At 45.0% G+C, this 18,497-nt stretch overlaps 1 protein-coding gene across 1 annotated transcript; it reads right to left on the bottom strand.

Moving 5' to 3' along the window:
* Positions 1-2,947: 2,947 nt before the first annotated feature.
* TRIM68 (tripartite motif containing 68) lies at positions 2,948-13,217 on the bottom strand. Its single transcript, XM_077762148.1, has 7 exons — positions 13,155-13,217; positions 9,862-10,343; positions 8,133-8,228; positions 7,016-7,276; positions 6,640-6,662; positions 5,962-6,062; positions 2,948-5,760 (listed from the first exon to the last, which is right to left on the bottom strand). The coding sequence occupies exons 2-7, from the start codon at positions 10,285-10,287 to the stop codon at positions 5,210-5,212; spliced, it is 1,458 nt and encodes a 485-aa protein (XP_077618274.1). The 5' UTR covers positions 10,288-10,343; positions 13,155-13,217; the 3' UTR covers positions 2,948-5,209.
* Positions 13,218-18,497: the final 5,280 nt, after the last annotated feature.

Raw genomic sequence — 18,497 nt, 5'->3', positions numbered from 1 at the left:
ACACAAATTCTGTTCAGATCTTGAGCAATGAAGATGACTCAAGCATTCAAAGATGCCTTCGAAATCAGGAGGGCTTGTTTGGTTTGCCTAGCACCATAAAGAGTTCTAAGATGAAGCTGTGAAAGGTATTCTTGCCTAATTTTCCAGTTTCTAGTAAGAATGTGGATGGAATGATTAATTTTATGACAACATCTTTAATGGTTTCAATCAACTAGTATTGGTATAAGAGATAAGTCTGGGCAGAGAATATAGATTTGGGGTTTTTCCTTCCTTAGCTTCTGACCCTTATGTTCAACTTAGTATCCTAAAAGTCTCCCTGCAGACAGAAACCAACTGTTTGGTTCCCCCACACCTGACTGATTTTCTAAGAATTGTTCATTTTTCATTTGATTATTATGGAAGCAATTGTTAATATATAACCCTACCTTCTGGCCCATTGATGAATCTACTCCACTTGGGTCATGTACTTATACCTTAACAAGAGTCCTTCTCTAGTCAAACTGGATCCCAGTTTATCTGAGGAGATAATAAACTTGGGATCACTGACTGTGGTCATTTTCTAACACATGAACTTGGAAAGAGAAATCTGTACCACAGCAAGATGGCACATGAGCAAGATGGGATGAAGAAACTAAGTCTCTGGTTCTCTGATTCCAATTTGTTTTGGACACCCAGGTACATCTGTTATTAAGTTTTATAAGATACTTCTTTTCCTTTTAATTTCTCTCCTACTGTGAAGATAGTTGGAGTCAGTATACTAATATCCAGGCTTTTGCTTTTAAACAGCAGAAGTTAAGGCAATATGAGTTTAGTTGTGGGTATATTCCTCTTTGCTTCCTAGTCCTGTTGTGTATATCTGAACTGTAAGGCATAAAAGAAGGGGATCAAACGTAACATAGGTCTTTCTTCATTTTGACACTGCTGAAGTGTGTTCTGGGATGAGGAGGTTAATAGAAAGCAATATCAATAATGAAGCTGAAATGTCACTATTCTTTCCCAGGTCACCAGATACTGGTGTTTGGGTTTTGTTTTTATTTCCCACTTTCTGAGTGTCTTAAACTGAATAACAAGTATATGTTAAATGAAGAAGATTTCACATATAAAAGACAAATATATTTGACTCTGGTACATGTGAAAATCTATCTTAATGAAAGATAATTTCCTAATAGTATTGACAATAAGTTATTATATCTGAGTCTTAATATTTCCTTGATACTGATGGAGGATACAATGTTATTTCATAGAAGGCACTAAAGATTAAAGAAAATAATGAATAGAGAGCACATAATACAACATTTGATATATTGTCTCTACTTAAAAAATATATGCCTAATTTCTAATTCTATAGTTTTAAGAGATAGATCTAGGCACTATTAAAACTGTATTCGCATGTAGGTCAGCACTCATGTGATAACTGTTCCAAACAGTCTGCTTAACAGCTTAGCATCCATACCTTTTGCAAGCACTGAAATTATTTACCTACTTAGAATGTATACTATTTCTGAATAACACTGAATCAATTTCTAAAAACTGAGTTCCCAAAGAGTAGGAAAAAGAAACAACTCTTACAACCCCTAACATAAAAACAAATCAAGATCATGAGGTGGTTAAGTGCATTTGATAAGATTTCCATTTTGAAATGTCACACTATTCTTTCCCTATATGCAACCCAAAGAACTGACTATGCTCATCAAATACAAGAACATTAGATGTATTAAAGAATATGATGTAAAGTAACAAAGGCATAGTTTAGCCTGCACTCAAAACAGAAATTTCTTCTCAGCATTTCCTTCAGAAGTATGCCCTGCTTTAGTTTTCATTCATGGTGTTCCCTGAAACTAGCTGGGACCCACTGTTAGCCCTCAGACATTGAACTACATACTTCCAATGTGGACTAGTTCCCCATCATGGCTACCCCAAAACAAAAAATCTTGTGCTTCTCCAGATATATCAGATATGACCCCTGCCCTCTCATACCAAGCAATGTATGCCATTGAACTAGTGCCTGGGATCTGTACAGACTATCAGTGTTTGAATATTAAGAGATTAAAATCAATCCTGCATGGGGCATCCAGGTGGCTCAGTCAGTTAAGCGTTTGACTCTTGGTTTCAGCTCAGGTCATTATCTCATAGTTTTATGAGTTTAAGCTCTGCGCTGACAGCGCAGAACCTGCTTGGGATTCGCTTTCTCTCGCTTTCTTTGCCCTTCCTCCACTCACACTGTCTCTTCACTCTCAAAATAAATAAGTAAACTTAAAAAAAATCAATCCTGTTTGAAAAACAGGAGACTGAACTTCCTGTAGGGAGTCCAAGGATTTTCCCCATCTCTACACAGGACCTACCTATTTTCCCCATTAATAGCCTTTTGCCTGAAGGCTCAGGCATTGCACTCCTCGGTATCTCTGCTAGTAAAATAAGGGTGGGCAAAGCTCATCCCTGTCTTGTAGTGAATGATGTCACAAAGCTGGAGGAGAGTGGTGCAGGCACTCTACCCTATTCACGGCCACTTACTTCTGCCCTTTCTGGACCGCTTTTGTAACTATCCTTTGAATTATTTTTTTTTTAACAGAATTATAATTAAGTACCATCTAGTTGCTCATACCCCTATGAAATAAGAAGAGCTTATTTTTCGGTTTTGATTCTACAGATATGAAAGTTCCCTCACTTAAGTATTTACACACTCACATACAAGTGCAAGACTGGGTTATAATGGTGAACCAGACAAACAAGGTTCTTGTCTTCATGGGGTTCTTAGGAAGGAAGTAAGCAACAACCTGAGAGAAAAGGGTTTTCATACACTTAGGAACTTCAATATTCTTGCCTGATCTTAAAAATCAGACAGTATGAAATAAACAATGTATTTAACCTTGTACTTCTTCTCACAAGTAACCAAAACAAACAAACCTACCCCCAAAACCCATCCTCAAAACAGCATGTTATCAATGAAGCCATTTCACTACTTAATTCACTCTAGGTTTGAATGAATTTACCAGCTAATAATCCTTTTTCTAAAAGACTTCCAGCATTTGTCCTAATAAAACCATAGTAAATGAACAGCACTGGTTTGGTTCCTATCCTGTTCTAAGTATCCATGGACATAACTGGAAGCATTTCCTAAAAATCTATTTCTCAAGTCTATATACAATTCCCCAGGGACTCCTCCTATACAAAGACATGGTGTCTTTAATGAGGTCAGTTTAACCCTTTGCCAAGACCAGGTCTGTGACTTACCAGTTCATTCCTCTCCAAGTAGAGAATGGAAACTTCTCCCCTTCTGCTAATGCTTGAGGAGTGACTTGGAAGCATGGTGGGCAGAATGAGTTTATTTCTCCATTTGAGCCTGTTTTACCTCCTACACACATGAGCACCCAGTACAATGGAAGTACAAAGACAATTTTTGCTACTCTTTATTACAGGAATTACTTTGCTTCTGCCTCTACCTGACCTGCTGTCTACTTTGCTGCCCAATCCTGACTTAACAGTCACTCCCTTCAAACTTAAACTATATCAGACGTTGTGTTCTGCAGCATCATGGTGAGAATATGTGATGTATGCATCATGGTCCCTCACAATAGGCAAGGCCAATAGTTTCCATATGCTTGCCTTGCAGATGGTTTCCAGACACAATCATCCCCACATCATACTCCTAAGCCCTGTAATGAACTATTTTGGCCACACACAACCATCACGCTAAGGTCAACAAGCCCAGATATATAGTTTCAATTCCCTTTCATTATAACTTATGGTTCCTGAACTGGCTTTTTGTGCTTTGTCCTATTCTTTCTTCCATGCTTACCTCCTACTTTTCTCCTTCTGCCATAGATTTACAGAAGAGAAAGGCAGAATATTACATGTTACCAGAGCCATGAAAATTCCATTGGTGACAGAAAAAGATCCAAATTTTAGCCCAACTATCTTGTGGCTAAGCCTTTGTACTAATGTACCTGTTTTGCATTTTTCTTTTTATTATTTCCATTCTCTACCCTGATGTCACAGTCCTCATTATAATCCAACTACAAACACATATAATAGATGCACAACATATTACTGTGGCCCAGAGTCTGCTACTGGCATGGGCACCTTTCTGTCTAAGGGCTGAGATTGTCAGGAGAGGCTCTAAGGAATAAACACACTGCTGTAAAGATGCTGGCTATTAAGAAGGTAAGGCAGGAAGGCTACCACAGGTGAAATCTGTGGCTTGCCTTCCTCTGTCCCTGAAAAAGGAACAAAAGCATAGGATGGATCTGAGATCTTCACAACAATCCTGTGAGGCAGGAGAGTATGCAATTATTATACCCATTTTCCCATTCAGGACACTTACAATCTTTCAGACATGTGGGATGTTTGAGACCCAAATGTAATGAATGAAATGCAGACATGTGACCTGACAAGTGAGTTTGTCAATCTTGTTTCATTCAAATGTGAGAGGTACTTTATAATCTTTACAATCTTCTTTCAACAGTTTTATGAGAAGTAACTTGCTGCATTAAGGCCATTTCAGTTTCTCCAACCATAAAGTGAAAATGAAAACAAGGCTCAGAGGTTTTTCTGATCCTGACACTCAGAGAAAAGGACAGGACCCGGACCTAGGTCTCCTTAGAGTCTGAGATAGAGTGATTTTCCCAGCTTTTGCTCAGAGAGGGCGGCCTGGGCAAGGTTGCAATGATTTCTCTAGTTAGGAGGTCAGGGGGCTGGGGTCAAACATGGGTTGCTCAGTAGAGCAGACCTCAGGAAAGCATCCTCTACTGGTATTGGCACAGCAGCCAGCTCTGGATATGGCTCTCAATATAGACAATTATCTCTTGGCTTTTTGGTAAACCCTGTACAGAGTTTCCTGAAGGCTGCATCTACTTCTTCATCCTCGCTGACTTAATTATGGCACCAAGAGGGACCAGGGGAGAGGAGCATGAGCTACAGACAGGACAAAGTCCTGACTCTTACATCAACAGGTTATCTTACAACAGCTCTGATCCTCACCCTCAGCCCCATCATGATTCCCTCACAGGGGTGTCATGCTCACTTGACTGAGCCTCAGCTTTTTCAGATGAGTGACTTTGGCCCAGTAGCAACAGACCACTGAGTCAGGCAGAGGACTCCCTGGATCCTAGGCTAAGCTTAGTTCAAGGGGACCCTTGTTGGTGGCCAGGCCCACCAAGACCCCCGTGAGCCAGGCAAAACTCCGAGGCCTCTGGCTAGGATGGTGGCTCAGTTAATGCTCCTCATCCAGGGAGCAGATGGCCAGAGGAGCCGTGTTGTTAGCACCAATGCTATAGCAAGGACTAAAGTAGGGCAGGAGACGCCCAGGGAAGGGATAGTGGGGAAAAGTGAAAATGTGGGAGCCATTGTCAGTCACGTTGTAGAAAGAGATATCATGGGCCTCATAATCCAGGAAGACTCCCACCCGGTGGGGAGGGACCGGCAAGGACAGGAGGGGGTATTCATCAGTGCCTGCTCGGTACTCATTTCCCTTCCGCAGCCTTATCACCCAGAATCCATAGTGGGGGGATAAATAGACCACCTCCTTCCGGTCTACATTTTCCTTGCACACTCCCAGGCCCCATTCTGACCTGTCTCCCACTTCCACCTCCCAGTAGTGCCGGCCCGAGGAGATGCACTCGCTGCCCAGGACGATATTGTAGCGGTAAAATCTCTCAGGATTGTCGGGCAGTTTCTGCTTGGTGTCTCCATAGCGCACGCATTTTCTGTCCTCGGACACAATGAGGCGGGAATAAGCAGTGTCTGGATCCAGGCGCACGTCAGCTGGGGAAAAAGATCCTGGTTGGTGACATGACACACAGCACAGGGCACGGGTGTGGTCTCTTCGATGAACACAGCCACAGATTTCTCACAGATGGGTGGGACTGGGGCTAGCTGGGGCACCCAGAGGCCACTGAACCATTTTCTTCCTCTAGGAGGGGGTCCCTCCCACTGCCCATCATAACCTCTCCTAGTATTCATTACCTGCGTACGTCTTCAAAATCTCTCTTAGCCCCAGCACACGGCAATCTGTCTTCAGCTCCAGGGAGACTGGTTCCGGCCGCTGCAGGCTCCAAGACTTGCTCCTGGCAGAGAAGTGGTAACTCTTGGGTCCAGAAGTCCTGGCTCTGCCATCTGGGCCTTCTCTTATTACAGGAAGGAAGGGCTTGGCCAGGGACAATCAGTGGGGTGCCCCTCCCCACAACGCCAGGCAAAGCAGAGATGTGATGATTATTTGCCTGAGCCTGAACAGTGTGGCACAGAGACAACACACGCATTCCCATGCATGTGCTGGGGGAGGGTCAGATGTGCAATGGGCTACTGGGAGAGGGAGCAGCATGCCACAAAGGAGGATGGCCAATACCCTGGCTGGAGTACCAATGGAGACATCTTTTTTCCCTTCCTGGGCAATCTACTTAAGACTACATATTTTATAACTTTACCTGAAATTCTTACTGGTACTACTGGAAATAAATTTGACTGACTACAAAGAAGGAAGGCTGATGAACAAAGCTTCTTTAGTAAATATAAAGGAAGACGATTATGGACCAGCAGCTGCTCTTCTGTGGGTATGAGGTCTATATTCCTTCCCTACTTCTGCCTCTGGCTGGGCCCCACTATCCTTTACAGGGCTGCCTCGGGGCTCTGAGGATGCAAACATACCTGTTTAAGACTTCCTGAATACCCTAGAAGGAAAAAAAATACAGCACATGAGTATGTGCTATTCCTTGGAGGGACCAGATAATACCAAGCCCTGGGAGGGGGTTTCTCTGAAGACAGCAAGGCTGGACCCATTGACTTCAGGTTCCACCTTGACTCTCAGGCCAGAGGGGAGGAATTGTATGAAGTCAGAGCTGCCTGAGCGCTGCCACAACTGCAATGCCATACTAGGGGTAAAGCAGCAGGCATTATTAGCAGAGGGGAGAGATATATGGGATCAATGTCTGACAGGCCCTGGTGAAGACTAGGTAGTTCTTTCCTGGAGTCCCATGTCATCTTTAGCTCTCATTCAGAGTTCCCAGGAACACCGCCCACATACCTGCAGCATCCAGCGGACAGACCTCTGAGACCTCTCTTCCAGCTCTGCAATCATCCCCCACAGCACCCGGCTCTGCTGGATAAGCTCATTACGATTCTGCTCCAGTTTTTGCATGGTCTCTCCCTCTTCTTGCTCTAGGCTGGCCAGAGCTGCAGCTGCTTCTACCTCCAGTCGTCGGCCTGCTGGCTGTTTTTTCTTTAGTAATCGCCGATATTTCTCAAACTCCCATATGATACTCTGCTTTCGGGTTTCTACCTGGATCTGCAGAGCCAGGACCAGAAATCAGTACTGCTACCTCTTTCTAAGGGCCGTCCAGGACTGAGGGCACTGGCACATGCAGACACACATACTCTGGAATGTGCTAGTACCAACTGTGTATCAGGCACTGCAGAAGCCAGGATAAAGGATACTGATTTTCCTACCTTTCTGTTCCCAGGACTCCAGTACATGCTTCTGGGTCCCTAGTTACTACTCTTCTTGATCTTAGTAGGGCCCAGGATATTATCTTGGTACTATATGCTCAAGACTCTTCTATTTTCAGGATAATCTACTTTCAGAATAATGATCAGGAGGATTATACTTAGGCCTCTAAGGCAGTGTGAATTTACACTGTTAGTGTTCCTCCTTATTGATATTATATCAATTCAATATGCTCTTTTAGACTGGACCATTGTTACCTTCTGTAGATCAAAAGTTCTTACAGTTTGGTAGTTAATGGTTCTCAAATTTATTACAGGGACCATTTTCCAATAGTCTAGTAAGTTAACATTTAGTGACTATGCTCTCACTGGGGAAAGTGAAACAGAAACCATGTATTACTAAGCATTATGTAAATTACCAGCATGAACTAATGCATAATTGAAATATGTAATTTTCCTTTCTCATGTGTGAGGACACAAACCCAGAGGTCATCCCTTTATCACTGTCAAGAAACTGGAATTGATCCGGTACATGGCCTGCTTGAGGCCACACACTTGATAGAGAATGCTGGTTAGAGGACCCCAGGGTCTCTGACTTGAATGCCGCATCCTGCCTCATACAGATGAGGAGGATGCTGCGGGCCAGCTCCAGGACAACACAGGGACCACACAGTCTCCCACCCTGGGTGGCAACCTGCCTTCCAGCTGGCGGTTCGCTTCCTCTCACCAACTTCCAGCTTCCAGGCTTCATCTTGCTCTTTCCTCAGATGCTCCAGAGCCTCGTGGAGTTTCCACTGAAAGAAATAAAAACCTCATGAGGACACTTCAGGGAGCCCAGGTTGTCAATGAGGCTCCCTAGCATTGGCAGGAAAACAAGTGTCCCTCAGGCAGGCGAATGAATGGTGGACGTAAAGGGAGTGCCTGCGGGTGGGGGTGGAGGGGACAGTGATTCCTGCCCAGCTGACATCCAAGGCAGAGCTCCAACCATTTCAGCTCCCACAGTTTCTAAGTTTCTGTAAAGTAGAAGAAAAGGTTCATTTCCAACCTAGGATGCTCCTAACCACGCCTATTTGTATCCTCATCTGCCTTATTATCCTACAGCCTCTAAAACCTTGCTATTCAGAGAATTATCCATGTTGATTAGCAGTATTCACATTGTGAGGGAGCTTGCTAGAAATGCAGAATCCTGGCCTCACCCCAGACCTACTGAATTAGAACCTGAATTGTTCATATGCATATTAAAAGTAAGAAGCACTATCCTAGAATACTACCATAAGAGATTACTTCTGGAAAGCATATTAGCCACTTTATTAAAGATTTGCCAGGTGCCACATGTGGCTTCAGCATTAAACCTACATTTAGTGCTCACAACCCTTAGGTATTATCCCTGTTTTGTAGATAAGAAAGAACGGAGTCTCAGCGACTGAACTCCCCAAGGTCATTCAGCTAGTAAATGGCTGGGCTGGGATTTAACCCAGCTCTCTAACTGCTCTGCTGGTATTTCACTGCCTCCCTATTTTAAAACTCAAAAGGAGTTAGTAAATACTTCTAATTTTTTTAGAAATCATTTTGCATAGAAAAACACCTAATTCGGGGGATTTGTCTTACCCTCTTACATTTTAAACTCAACTTCAAGAAAGAGAAGTAAGACCAGTACTAGATCAGTGGATCACAGAATCACTGCAATAATGAATCTGATAAAGATAGGTCAGCATGGACATCTGAGAAAAGTGCAAGAAGCTGGAGGTTAATGGGGAGAGCTATAGAAAAGGAGCAGCAGGTGTAACAGAAATGACCCCCCCCAAAATAAAAGAGGTGGGAAAGGAGAAAGAACACTGGATGAAGAGCAAGAAGACTGAAGTCCCAGCCTTTCATCTTCCTTTAACTAATTTAACCTAAACTCAGAGAGACTTTATAATGCTAGATTAGATAATCTCACTCAATCCTAAATGACTCAGCCATGGTCACTTCCAGTTCTAAAATAACTTAGCAGGATCTCAAATTTCTAACTTCAGTTTTGTAGATAAAAGATAGAATTGAGGTGACAATTGCCAAATGACTATTTGTGCCACTGCTAGGAGGAGTTTGCAGATTTTGCCGGGTGTGGCCTTGATCACCTCATGCCAGAACTCATTCAAGGCACTCAACCTCAGCCAAACCACACTGGTCTTCTTCAAATTCTCAGTAAGAAAGCATGTTTGGGCTAGGCATTAAGCCATGCTGGGCTGGGAATGGGGTGTGGAAGTGGGAGGGAAGGAAATGCAAGAGGTGTGGCTCACTGTATCTGTTTGCCAGGGTCAGTGGCTGTGAGGAGCCAAAGGAATCAGCTCTCACTCAGTCTCTGGGGTTCCTGGTCAAGTCCTTGATCTAGAGACAGCCAAGAGTGGGGTAGGGGAAAGACTGGGGTGGCTGGCCTCCATCTCCCACCTTATACTCCCAGGTGACATCCTCCATGGGCACAACACTGTGGTCCTCATGCTCAGGAGACTGGCTGCAGGCCTCACACAGGATCAGACCATCCTCTTTGCAGAACATCTTTAGCTGTTCCCTGTGAAGCTCGCACACATCACCCTTCAGCCCCATTCCTGGATGCGGCCCTAGCAGACGAACTTTTTCTACAACATTGGCCAGCTGCCAATTAGGCCGCAGGTTCTTGGGCTGGACAGGAGCCCGACAGAGGGGACAGGTGTAACCCCAGTTCTGGGATTCTCCTGGCACCTCCCAGAGTCCAGAGAGACAGCCATGGCAGAAGCTGTGGCCACAGTCGATGCTCACTGGCTCCCTTAGAAAAGTCATGCAGATGGGACAGGCTACTTCTTCCACGATGGCTTCCACCAACGCTGCAGGATTCATGGCTCCTTCTCACTCCCTCCTCAGAACATGAAAAAGCCAGGAGGAGGTAGTCAAGGCTGAGAAGAAAAGAAAAAAAAAAAAACAAGATAAAATTTTTCTTCTTTTGAAGAGCAAAGGGATCAGCAAAAAGGATAATTAGTGATTGAAAAAAACAACAACTTTGTCCTTTGGATCCTTTATTGACCTTGTTTAATAAGTGCTGGCCTTCCCAACTGAAGTTCTGACTGAGTTGCATTATTCATACCACGGTAGAGACAGCTGGGGTGTCTAAGTGAGTGGATATTGGGAGTTTTCAGTTTTCATTCATTTGGTCATCCCTCCTCTGAGTTTGTTCACCAGACCATTCCCATTCTACTTCAATTACATTCTCCAAATCAGCATTGTTTTCTCTCGAGCTTGGGAAAGGTCCCACAAAATGTAATGTTTCAGTATCCAAAATAAGGCCAGAAATACCCTTGGCCTTACTCTCTAGTATGTTTATATGTGTGTTTGTATACTTTAAGGTGCAGAAAAGGTAATAATACTAGATGCCCATTGCCTATATGCTTGGTTTGTTTTCTTGTGTTGCACACTTAAGCGTAAAGTATAAGAGAACCAGCAATACTTTCTCCACACCTTCTAAAGCTCTACCCATTTCTCCAGCACTACTATTCACTAAGATGCAGCCTTCAGTGATATGTTTAGAAGCAGAGATGAATTAACACCCATTGGAAGATAAAAACACAGGTCATTTGATGACAGTCAAACCCATATTGATGAAGTCACTACCCCACCAAGAAACCTGTGAGTTTTGCCAGCTCCAGATAGGAGTATGGAACTAAAATGGTCAATGGCAGGATCTTGGCTCAGTAGGCAATATTTATTTGTTCGCTTTCCAAGTTTGTGTTCCTGGCTAGAATCTATAAAGGGAAGAGCCATGTTGGTCTTAGTCACAGCTGTATCCTCAGCACCTAAACAGTGCCTGCCATGCTGTTATTGTTGAATAAATATTTGTTGAATGAATAAACCAACTAGGGAAAGGAAATGGCCCCTAGCCAAAAAATGCCTTTAATTTGTCAGGTAATTGAGAGCATATCATATAGTAATAATAATTTTAGCAAACATTCCTTACGCACTTACACTATGCACCAGGCACTGTTCTGAGCACTTTACACAGATTAACCCAGTTTATTTCACAACCCTAAATAGAAACCATTAGGGACGCTTGGGTGGCTCAGTCGGTTAAGTGTTCGACTTTATTTCAGGTCATGATCTCACAGTCTGTGGGTTCGAGTCCCACATCAGGCTCTGTGCTGACAGCTCAGAGCCTGGAGCCTCTTTCGGATTCTGTGTCTCCCTCTCTCTCTGCCCCTCCCATGCTCATGCTCTGTCTCTCAATAACAAATAAAAACATTAAAAAAATTTAAATAAAAAGAAACCATTATTTTACTGTTCTCCTTTTACAGCTGCTTGGCCCTGAGCTCCACTACTCTATCTTGGGCAAATTACTTAACCTCTCTAGCTTCAAGGTAGAATAAAATTTCAAGAGAGAGAAATCACCGTGGTTTAGGGTAATCCAGTAGGCTTCCTGAAGAAAGAGAAGAAGCAGATTTTGCAGGGCTCTCTGTTACAGACCAGCAGCAGGTCATGCCTTCTTATTGACCTCCCTGCCTCCTGATTTTCTGCCTCCCACCACCACTGCCAAGCCATAGGATCCGGTATCCTAAAACCTAGTTTTGTGAAATCACTAACCTACTGAGAGCCTCTCCTAGTTCCCCACCACCAGTCCAATAGGAATCTCCCTCTTCACCCCTGAAACAGCAAGTGTACCCAGTTAAGCAAAGGGAGAAACTTCCACACTTTCCTGAAGACCCCACGTCCATTTATTCTACTCCACTTGGGTTCTTGTGATTTTTCAGCTTGAAATGACTTCTCCGTGATCCTACTCTTAACATCATTTGATACACAGACACACATATGTGTTATCTTACTTCACACTAGAAGTTTCATGAGGATAGGGATAGTCTCTTATTTTGTTCATTACTATATCCCCAGCATCAAGAAGAGTTGCCTCAGACATGTTTTGAATATGAAGAATTAGTGTACATATAGTAGGTTGGAAGTGGAATATCCTCATCTAATACCGAGGGGCACCAAGAGCTACCACCTGAAGTGTACACAGGAGTAGTTGATATCTATGATTTAAAGCGACAAAGATCAACAGAAGAATGCAAATAGAAATCGAAAACTGAGAAGATGGTGGCAGTAGGGAGGTAAGGTAAAAAAATATCAAAATGATAAATAAAGAAAAGCGGCAAAGCATATCTTAAGATTTCAGAGTCATAAAGATCTAAATATGAAAAAGTTGAAAGCAGTGGCCTCTGTAAGAAGGACAGGGGCAGGCAGCTACTTCTCTTCCATATAAGACCTGCTTTATGGTTTATTGTTTATTATACGTAAATTACTTTGACAAAACTTAAATTATTAAACATTTAATTGCTTCGACCTTGCCTTTGCTGGGGTGGGGGGTGGGGAAGTCTGAGAAACATATTTGTGGGTGGAGAGCTGAGCGTGGAAAAACCTTGAGAGGAGGGACCAGAGCGGCGAGAGATAGAGGGAGGCGGTGACCCTGGGGTTTCGGAAGCAGAGGGGGATGGTAACCTCCTGGCCACACCATGGGGGCAGGGCCCGCGGGATGCAGATGGGTGGGGACAGAATAAGGTGAGCCTGCAGGACTGCTGACTTCAGAACAGGAATAGCTGTCACCCACCTCCCTCCGCAGCCAAGACTAGCGCCCCGCGGGGGAAACTGAAAGAGCAGACGCCAGGTTCCTGCCGCTGAGTGCCCCCAGCGTCACGAGCTGCTGGTCAGGCCAGCGCAGCACTTACCGCCGGCCGGAGATGAAGGCCCCAAAGCGGCCACCTCCTCGGCCTCTCCAGCCAGGCTCCCAGGCCCCGCCCACATGACCTGAGCCAATGAGCGGCGAGCAGGACCCTGGATCTCAGCCAATCACAGAAATGGATCGAGACACCGCTAGCCAATCAGAGGTTGGCTCTCGGAGTGCTAGTGTTTTTTTTCTCTGCTACGTGGGTTTTTCTGGCTCCTTCCCCTCGGAGTGGAATCGTTCCCAGGAGTCAGTTCCAGGACAGGTGGAAGGGTTGAGAATCCCGAATGAAGACCAACCACCCCCAGGCCCTGCTGGGGTCCCAAGGGACCCCGCGGTCTCACGCTTCCTCTCTGGCTGGCTACAGGGTTTCACAGCGAACCTTGTTCTTTCCGGGTATAATAGCACCGGACCTAATGCCATTCATTTGCCAGTTTTCTGTGTTAAACTCAGCAGCATATGAGGTCAGGAACGACTAGTTTTGTGGCCCAATTTAGCGCAGGGCTGGGCACACGTATGCAGTTTCCTGTACAATGAGCGACCTCTGCCGGCTCCAGGCTGCAGATACAGGGTTCTCATGAAAAAAACCTTCCTGAATTTTCCTGGCAAGTCTTATTCTTTAATACTTAAGCAGGCAACTTCTCATCACTTACTGCCACAATCCATTTTAAAGTTAGAAGCAGAGATGGAGATTAAAGAGTGCATTTATCCTGATGAGCGCAGGGCGATGAATGGAAGGGTTGAATCATTATGTTGTACACTGCAAACTAATAATAACAATGCATGTTAACTAACTGGAAGTAAAATAAATACTTTAAAAAAAGTTAGAAAACAGGTATTGGGAGCCGGTAGAGTAGAAGTGGAATCTCTGATTAAAAATACAAATTGTCATTGATTTTTTTTTTTAAATTTTAAAAGACATAAAGATACAGAGTGCACACACAAACTGGTACTTAAAGCTGTATTTTGGGTTTTTCTTTGTACTCACAGTGCCTTGTCCTTTTCCTGATACTTAGGTGTTTACTGGATAAGCAAGCCGTATCCTGTCCACATGGAAAATAACCAGGAAATGCTCCAATCGAAGCCCAGTTCCAAACGATTTCATTGTTGGGCCTGTACCCTTTGGATCCTCATGACAATGGCAGAGTCCAGGCCATGGTCGGAACTCTGAAGAGTGAGGACCAGAAAATTCCTGAAACAAATGAGGCTCCTGAGCAATAAAAGAAGAAATGATGTAGCTGATGTCTGAGTTGGACCCTCTTATTCACCTGGATCTAGAGAAATGATTGCCCTTGCAGAAGAGTGAATGGGCTAAGTGAAACAAGCCTCTTTAAACTTTTATTGAGCAGCAACTTTTTGTGACTTTGTACTGGGTGGTGGGATTACAGCTATATAGGGTCTGCTCTTCAGGAGTTCAAGATCAAGTGGGTTGTGCTCTGGAGCATCTGTGAAATTAAACTAGTTAATGGGGGAGATCCTTTTCATTTGTAATTTGTAATTGTCCATGACCATGACTGACTCTCAAGGGCCCAGACAAAAGGGCACCTTAGGGTTGCTGGATGAGAGGGCTTGTGTTCACCAACGGACGGCTGGACAGAGAGCTTTTGAAGACCTATCAGCTGGTCACCTGTGCAGAGAAGCTGTCCTTCCCAGCCTGTGTATGCAGGCGAGGCTCTGTTTTGGAGACATTCCAGGGCTATAACTTCAGACCACAATCCTCTGCCTGAATCCAAGACAGACCAGGACATGGTGATTGGCTAGCTGTAAGATCACATCTGTGCTGTGGGAGAGGAATGTTACCACAGGAGAAGCAAAGACTGAGAACTGATTGGGGAGCAGGGAAGGAGGTGAGGGCATTGAGGAAGTGGGGTTAAGGAAGGGGTAGGGAAGCTGGTACAATCCCTGAGGCCTCACTTAAGTTTCAATTCAAGCTTAGGCGTCAACTTCAGAGGGTAGGAGATAGCCACCTCTGGTAGTGGCGTAGAAATCAGAAGAAAAGCCTGCAATGGAATGGGTGGAGGCTAAGAGGAGTGTCTTTCAGACAATGGGTACCTACCCCACTGTACCTCAAAAGTCTCATTCTGGACCTCTTACAGTAGAGTAAGACCTGCTTTTCTTCCAGTATTTTCGATTGTCTTCAGTTTCCAGAAAGCAAGGCTGACACTTGCCCAGCGTCAAAGTAGGGAAGTTAGGGCTTCCCTCCCCCATCCACTCAATGTTAGCCCAAGCTAAGAGGGAAGAAATCTCAGCTCAGAGCAGCAAAGCTGCAGACCTTTGTTAACACTCTCACTTAGGCTGGGGTAAAGAGTGGCAAGGAGAGCCTAGAATTTTGTCTAGAAGAGGTGGAGAGCCTTTTTGGAAGTGCTCCTGAGTCATTGGAGGCCAGTGAAAGTGACTGGGGAGTCACTAAGAGTGTATATTAGCTATTACGTATCCCAAGAGACTGGGAACAGGGAGTAGAGAGAAAGGAGCAGCTGTAGAAGCAAAGGAAAGGAGCAATAGTAGGAAGAAGACCTACTTCAGTGTGGCTTCAGTGTGAGATGCCATGAATGGAAATAGAGCAGCGTGTATGTGTATATGTGTATGCGAGATGTTTTAAAAAGCACATATTTATATATTGNCCTCCTCAGGGGTCCAAGCCCACATTGAGGGTAATGGCTGCAGGTGCGCAACCTCTCCCAGCCAGCCAGGAGCCAGCACAAAGAAGCAAATCGCAAGTGCAGCCCCTCCTGGGCGACTTGGAGTGTGGAGGGGCCTGACGTGCAGGTATTTTGTGCGCAAAGATTTTCTACACCTCGAGCGAAGGTTTTTCTGTTTTGGACTCTCTTTTTCCCCTCTCACTCCCCACAGAGGGGGTGGCCCGTCTCTCCAGTCTCCAATCAGGCCCGATTTTTACTTCCCCAGTTCGCACTCACGTTAGAAGTCTTTCTGAGTGGAATCTGCATCCTTTCTCTCCCAATCTCTTGGGTGTGGTACGGTTTCCTATGGCTTCAGATCTTTTCCGTGTGATGCCTGGGCACGAGTGCAGGTATGGAGCTCCCTACTTCTCCGCCATCTTGCCCCTCCTCCTCATTTCATCATTTTAGTTAGCTTTCCAGCTACTGTTGGTTTTAAAGACCTGTTAATGCTCTGTGTATCTATGAGCGCTGCTGTAGCCAAGAAGACTTTTGACTGTCCAGGGCCTATCCTTTCAGAGAGTTTTTTTTAAATGGTATCTCTTNTACTCCTGAGAGAAAGAGATGAAGATGTCGGTAGGTGTAGAATTTACCTCTACAGAATGGACTCGTTGTGATTGTTTAAGCAAGCCGGCGACCAGAGTTAATCAGGTCAGTGTTTGGGGGAAAAAAGGGAGAAAAGAGAAAGAGGAAGAAAAAAAGGAAAAAAAAAGGGGGGAGGAGGGCAGCTCTCATGCAGGCATGGGCGTGGCGTGATCCAGTGCCTCAGGTGGGAGTTCTGCCTTGGTGGTTTGGGGAGGAGAGTGACGGTGCTCCAGTCCCTTCTTGAACCAAGCGTTGCACCTCGCTTTTTTGGGCGTGTAAACTCCCCGTACAGGGGCGCAGCCAAAGTTGGTTGCACTCTTCAACTCAGGCCAGGCTCAATCTCCAAATCCCAGTCCGCGCGATCCGCTGAAAGTCCCTTAAACACCACTTCCCAGGCAATCCCCTCGGGGCAATTCCAAGCCTCCTGCCGAGCTCTGGGGGTGGAGTCAGAATTGCTGCTTCCTTCTCTGGGTCCGGCTGGCGAGCTTTGGCTGGGACTTGCCTGCCGGGTGCGTGGACACTGCTGGAGTGAGGAAAACCACGTCCCTCTATGGCTCGTCACCCGAAACATGAACTCACAGGCAAATTTCCCAGTTTTTAGCTCTTTGCCTTCCCTCTAGAGTTCCAGCCAGCCAGGAGCGCGGGCGCCCGGTGTCCACGCGCAACTCTTTCAGGGGCCCAAGCCCGCCGGGAGAACAATGGCGGCAGGCGCGCCGCTACTCTGAAGTCCAGCCCGCCAGGAGCCAGCACAAGAAGCAGTCTGTGCACTCAGCTCCCCCAGGACCAGTTGGCGCGAGGGGACCTGGCATGCAGGTATTTGGCAAGTACGGTCTGTNGTTCAGGAAGTCTTCTTTGAAGGGTGTCCCTTGGTCTCTCTTGTGACTTTGGTTTTATTTTATTTCTCTACTCGTAGTGATGTTTTGAACTCTCCACGATGTGCACTTTAGGTTTGTTCCTTGAAGTAGCCTGTGCCACAGGCGCAGAGGAGGCAGGCCGTCTCCCGTGCCTCACGCCCTCACTCCTTGCGTTGTTAATGATGCCACCCAACTTGCAATCCCACAAGCCAAGGCACTTCAGGGCAGGGAACTGGTTCTTCCTGATGCCGACCGCATCCCTGGANGTGCGATGTATGGGCGCGAGTGCAAGTACGGAGCTCCTTACTTCTCCACCATCCCTCCCCCTCTCTAGGCATCTGTTTTCAATCACTACCCACGTAGTAAATCATGATGGCAGTTGTATGATGCTTTCACCATAGTGTTTTTTTTCACAGACTTGAGTAGACAGGATTCATCTTACACTTCCAGTCCTGTGTTTTCACACATTTCTAAACAGGGAAATAGATGGTAACTGAGACTTTCCCTCCGTGCACTGTTTTCTCTGAGCGTTGAACACACTGTACTTCCACAATGGTCTCAGAATGTGTTTTCAATTGCTATTACCCTAGTGAAAATGTCGNAGGGCAGGGAACTGGTTCTTCCTGATGCCGACCGCATCCCTGGAGTACCACCTAACCCGGAGGGAACTTCCACTGTCCAGTGCCAGACCGAGGCCACCAGTCCAAGGAAAGCCCCACAGTTAGAGGTGGGATATCTCTCCGAAGCCCTGCTTCTCCGCGAGCGCAGACGGGAAAGCTATATTGTTTTATTTATAGTTCCAAGATATATTTATACCGGTATTAGTTGCATATAACAATCAGCAAGGTGTCTGGGTGGTTGACTGCAGAACGAATCATACAAATACTGTTAATGGTTTTGATCTCAATGTTAATGTGATTTAAAAATAATGAGAAAAAATAGCTTTACAGTTCATTGTATTGATATCTATTTAGATTTCTTTAAATTTTAATGTTTCAGTAAGTTATTTTCCTCAGTATCAGTGTTTCTATGATTTATGAATGTACCATTATACAAAGTTGTGATATTGTGGTTTATAATAAGAAATGCATATTTGGTCTTTCTGATATTTGGCACAGAACTTCTAAAATTCTTGGAATTTCCTCTGTGGTGAGAGCCACCAAGGGGTCTATTATTATGTTAATGAGATGACTTTTGAACCTCATGGGAAGGGGTGTCTTGCCAACAAAACCT

The sequence above is a fragment of the Crocuta crocuta genome, unplaced genomic scaffold (assembly GCF_008692635.1).
Source record: "Crocuta crocuta isolate KB4526 unplaced genomic scaffold, BGI_CrCroc_1.0 scaffold306, whole genome shotgun sequence".
Lineage (NCBI taxonomy): Eukaryota > Metazoa > Chordata > Mammalia > Carnivora > Hyaenidae > Crocuta > Crocuta crocuta.
Note: the sequence above shows the minus strand (reverse complement) of the source record. Positions and strands in the feature narration are given on the sequence as shown.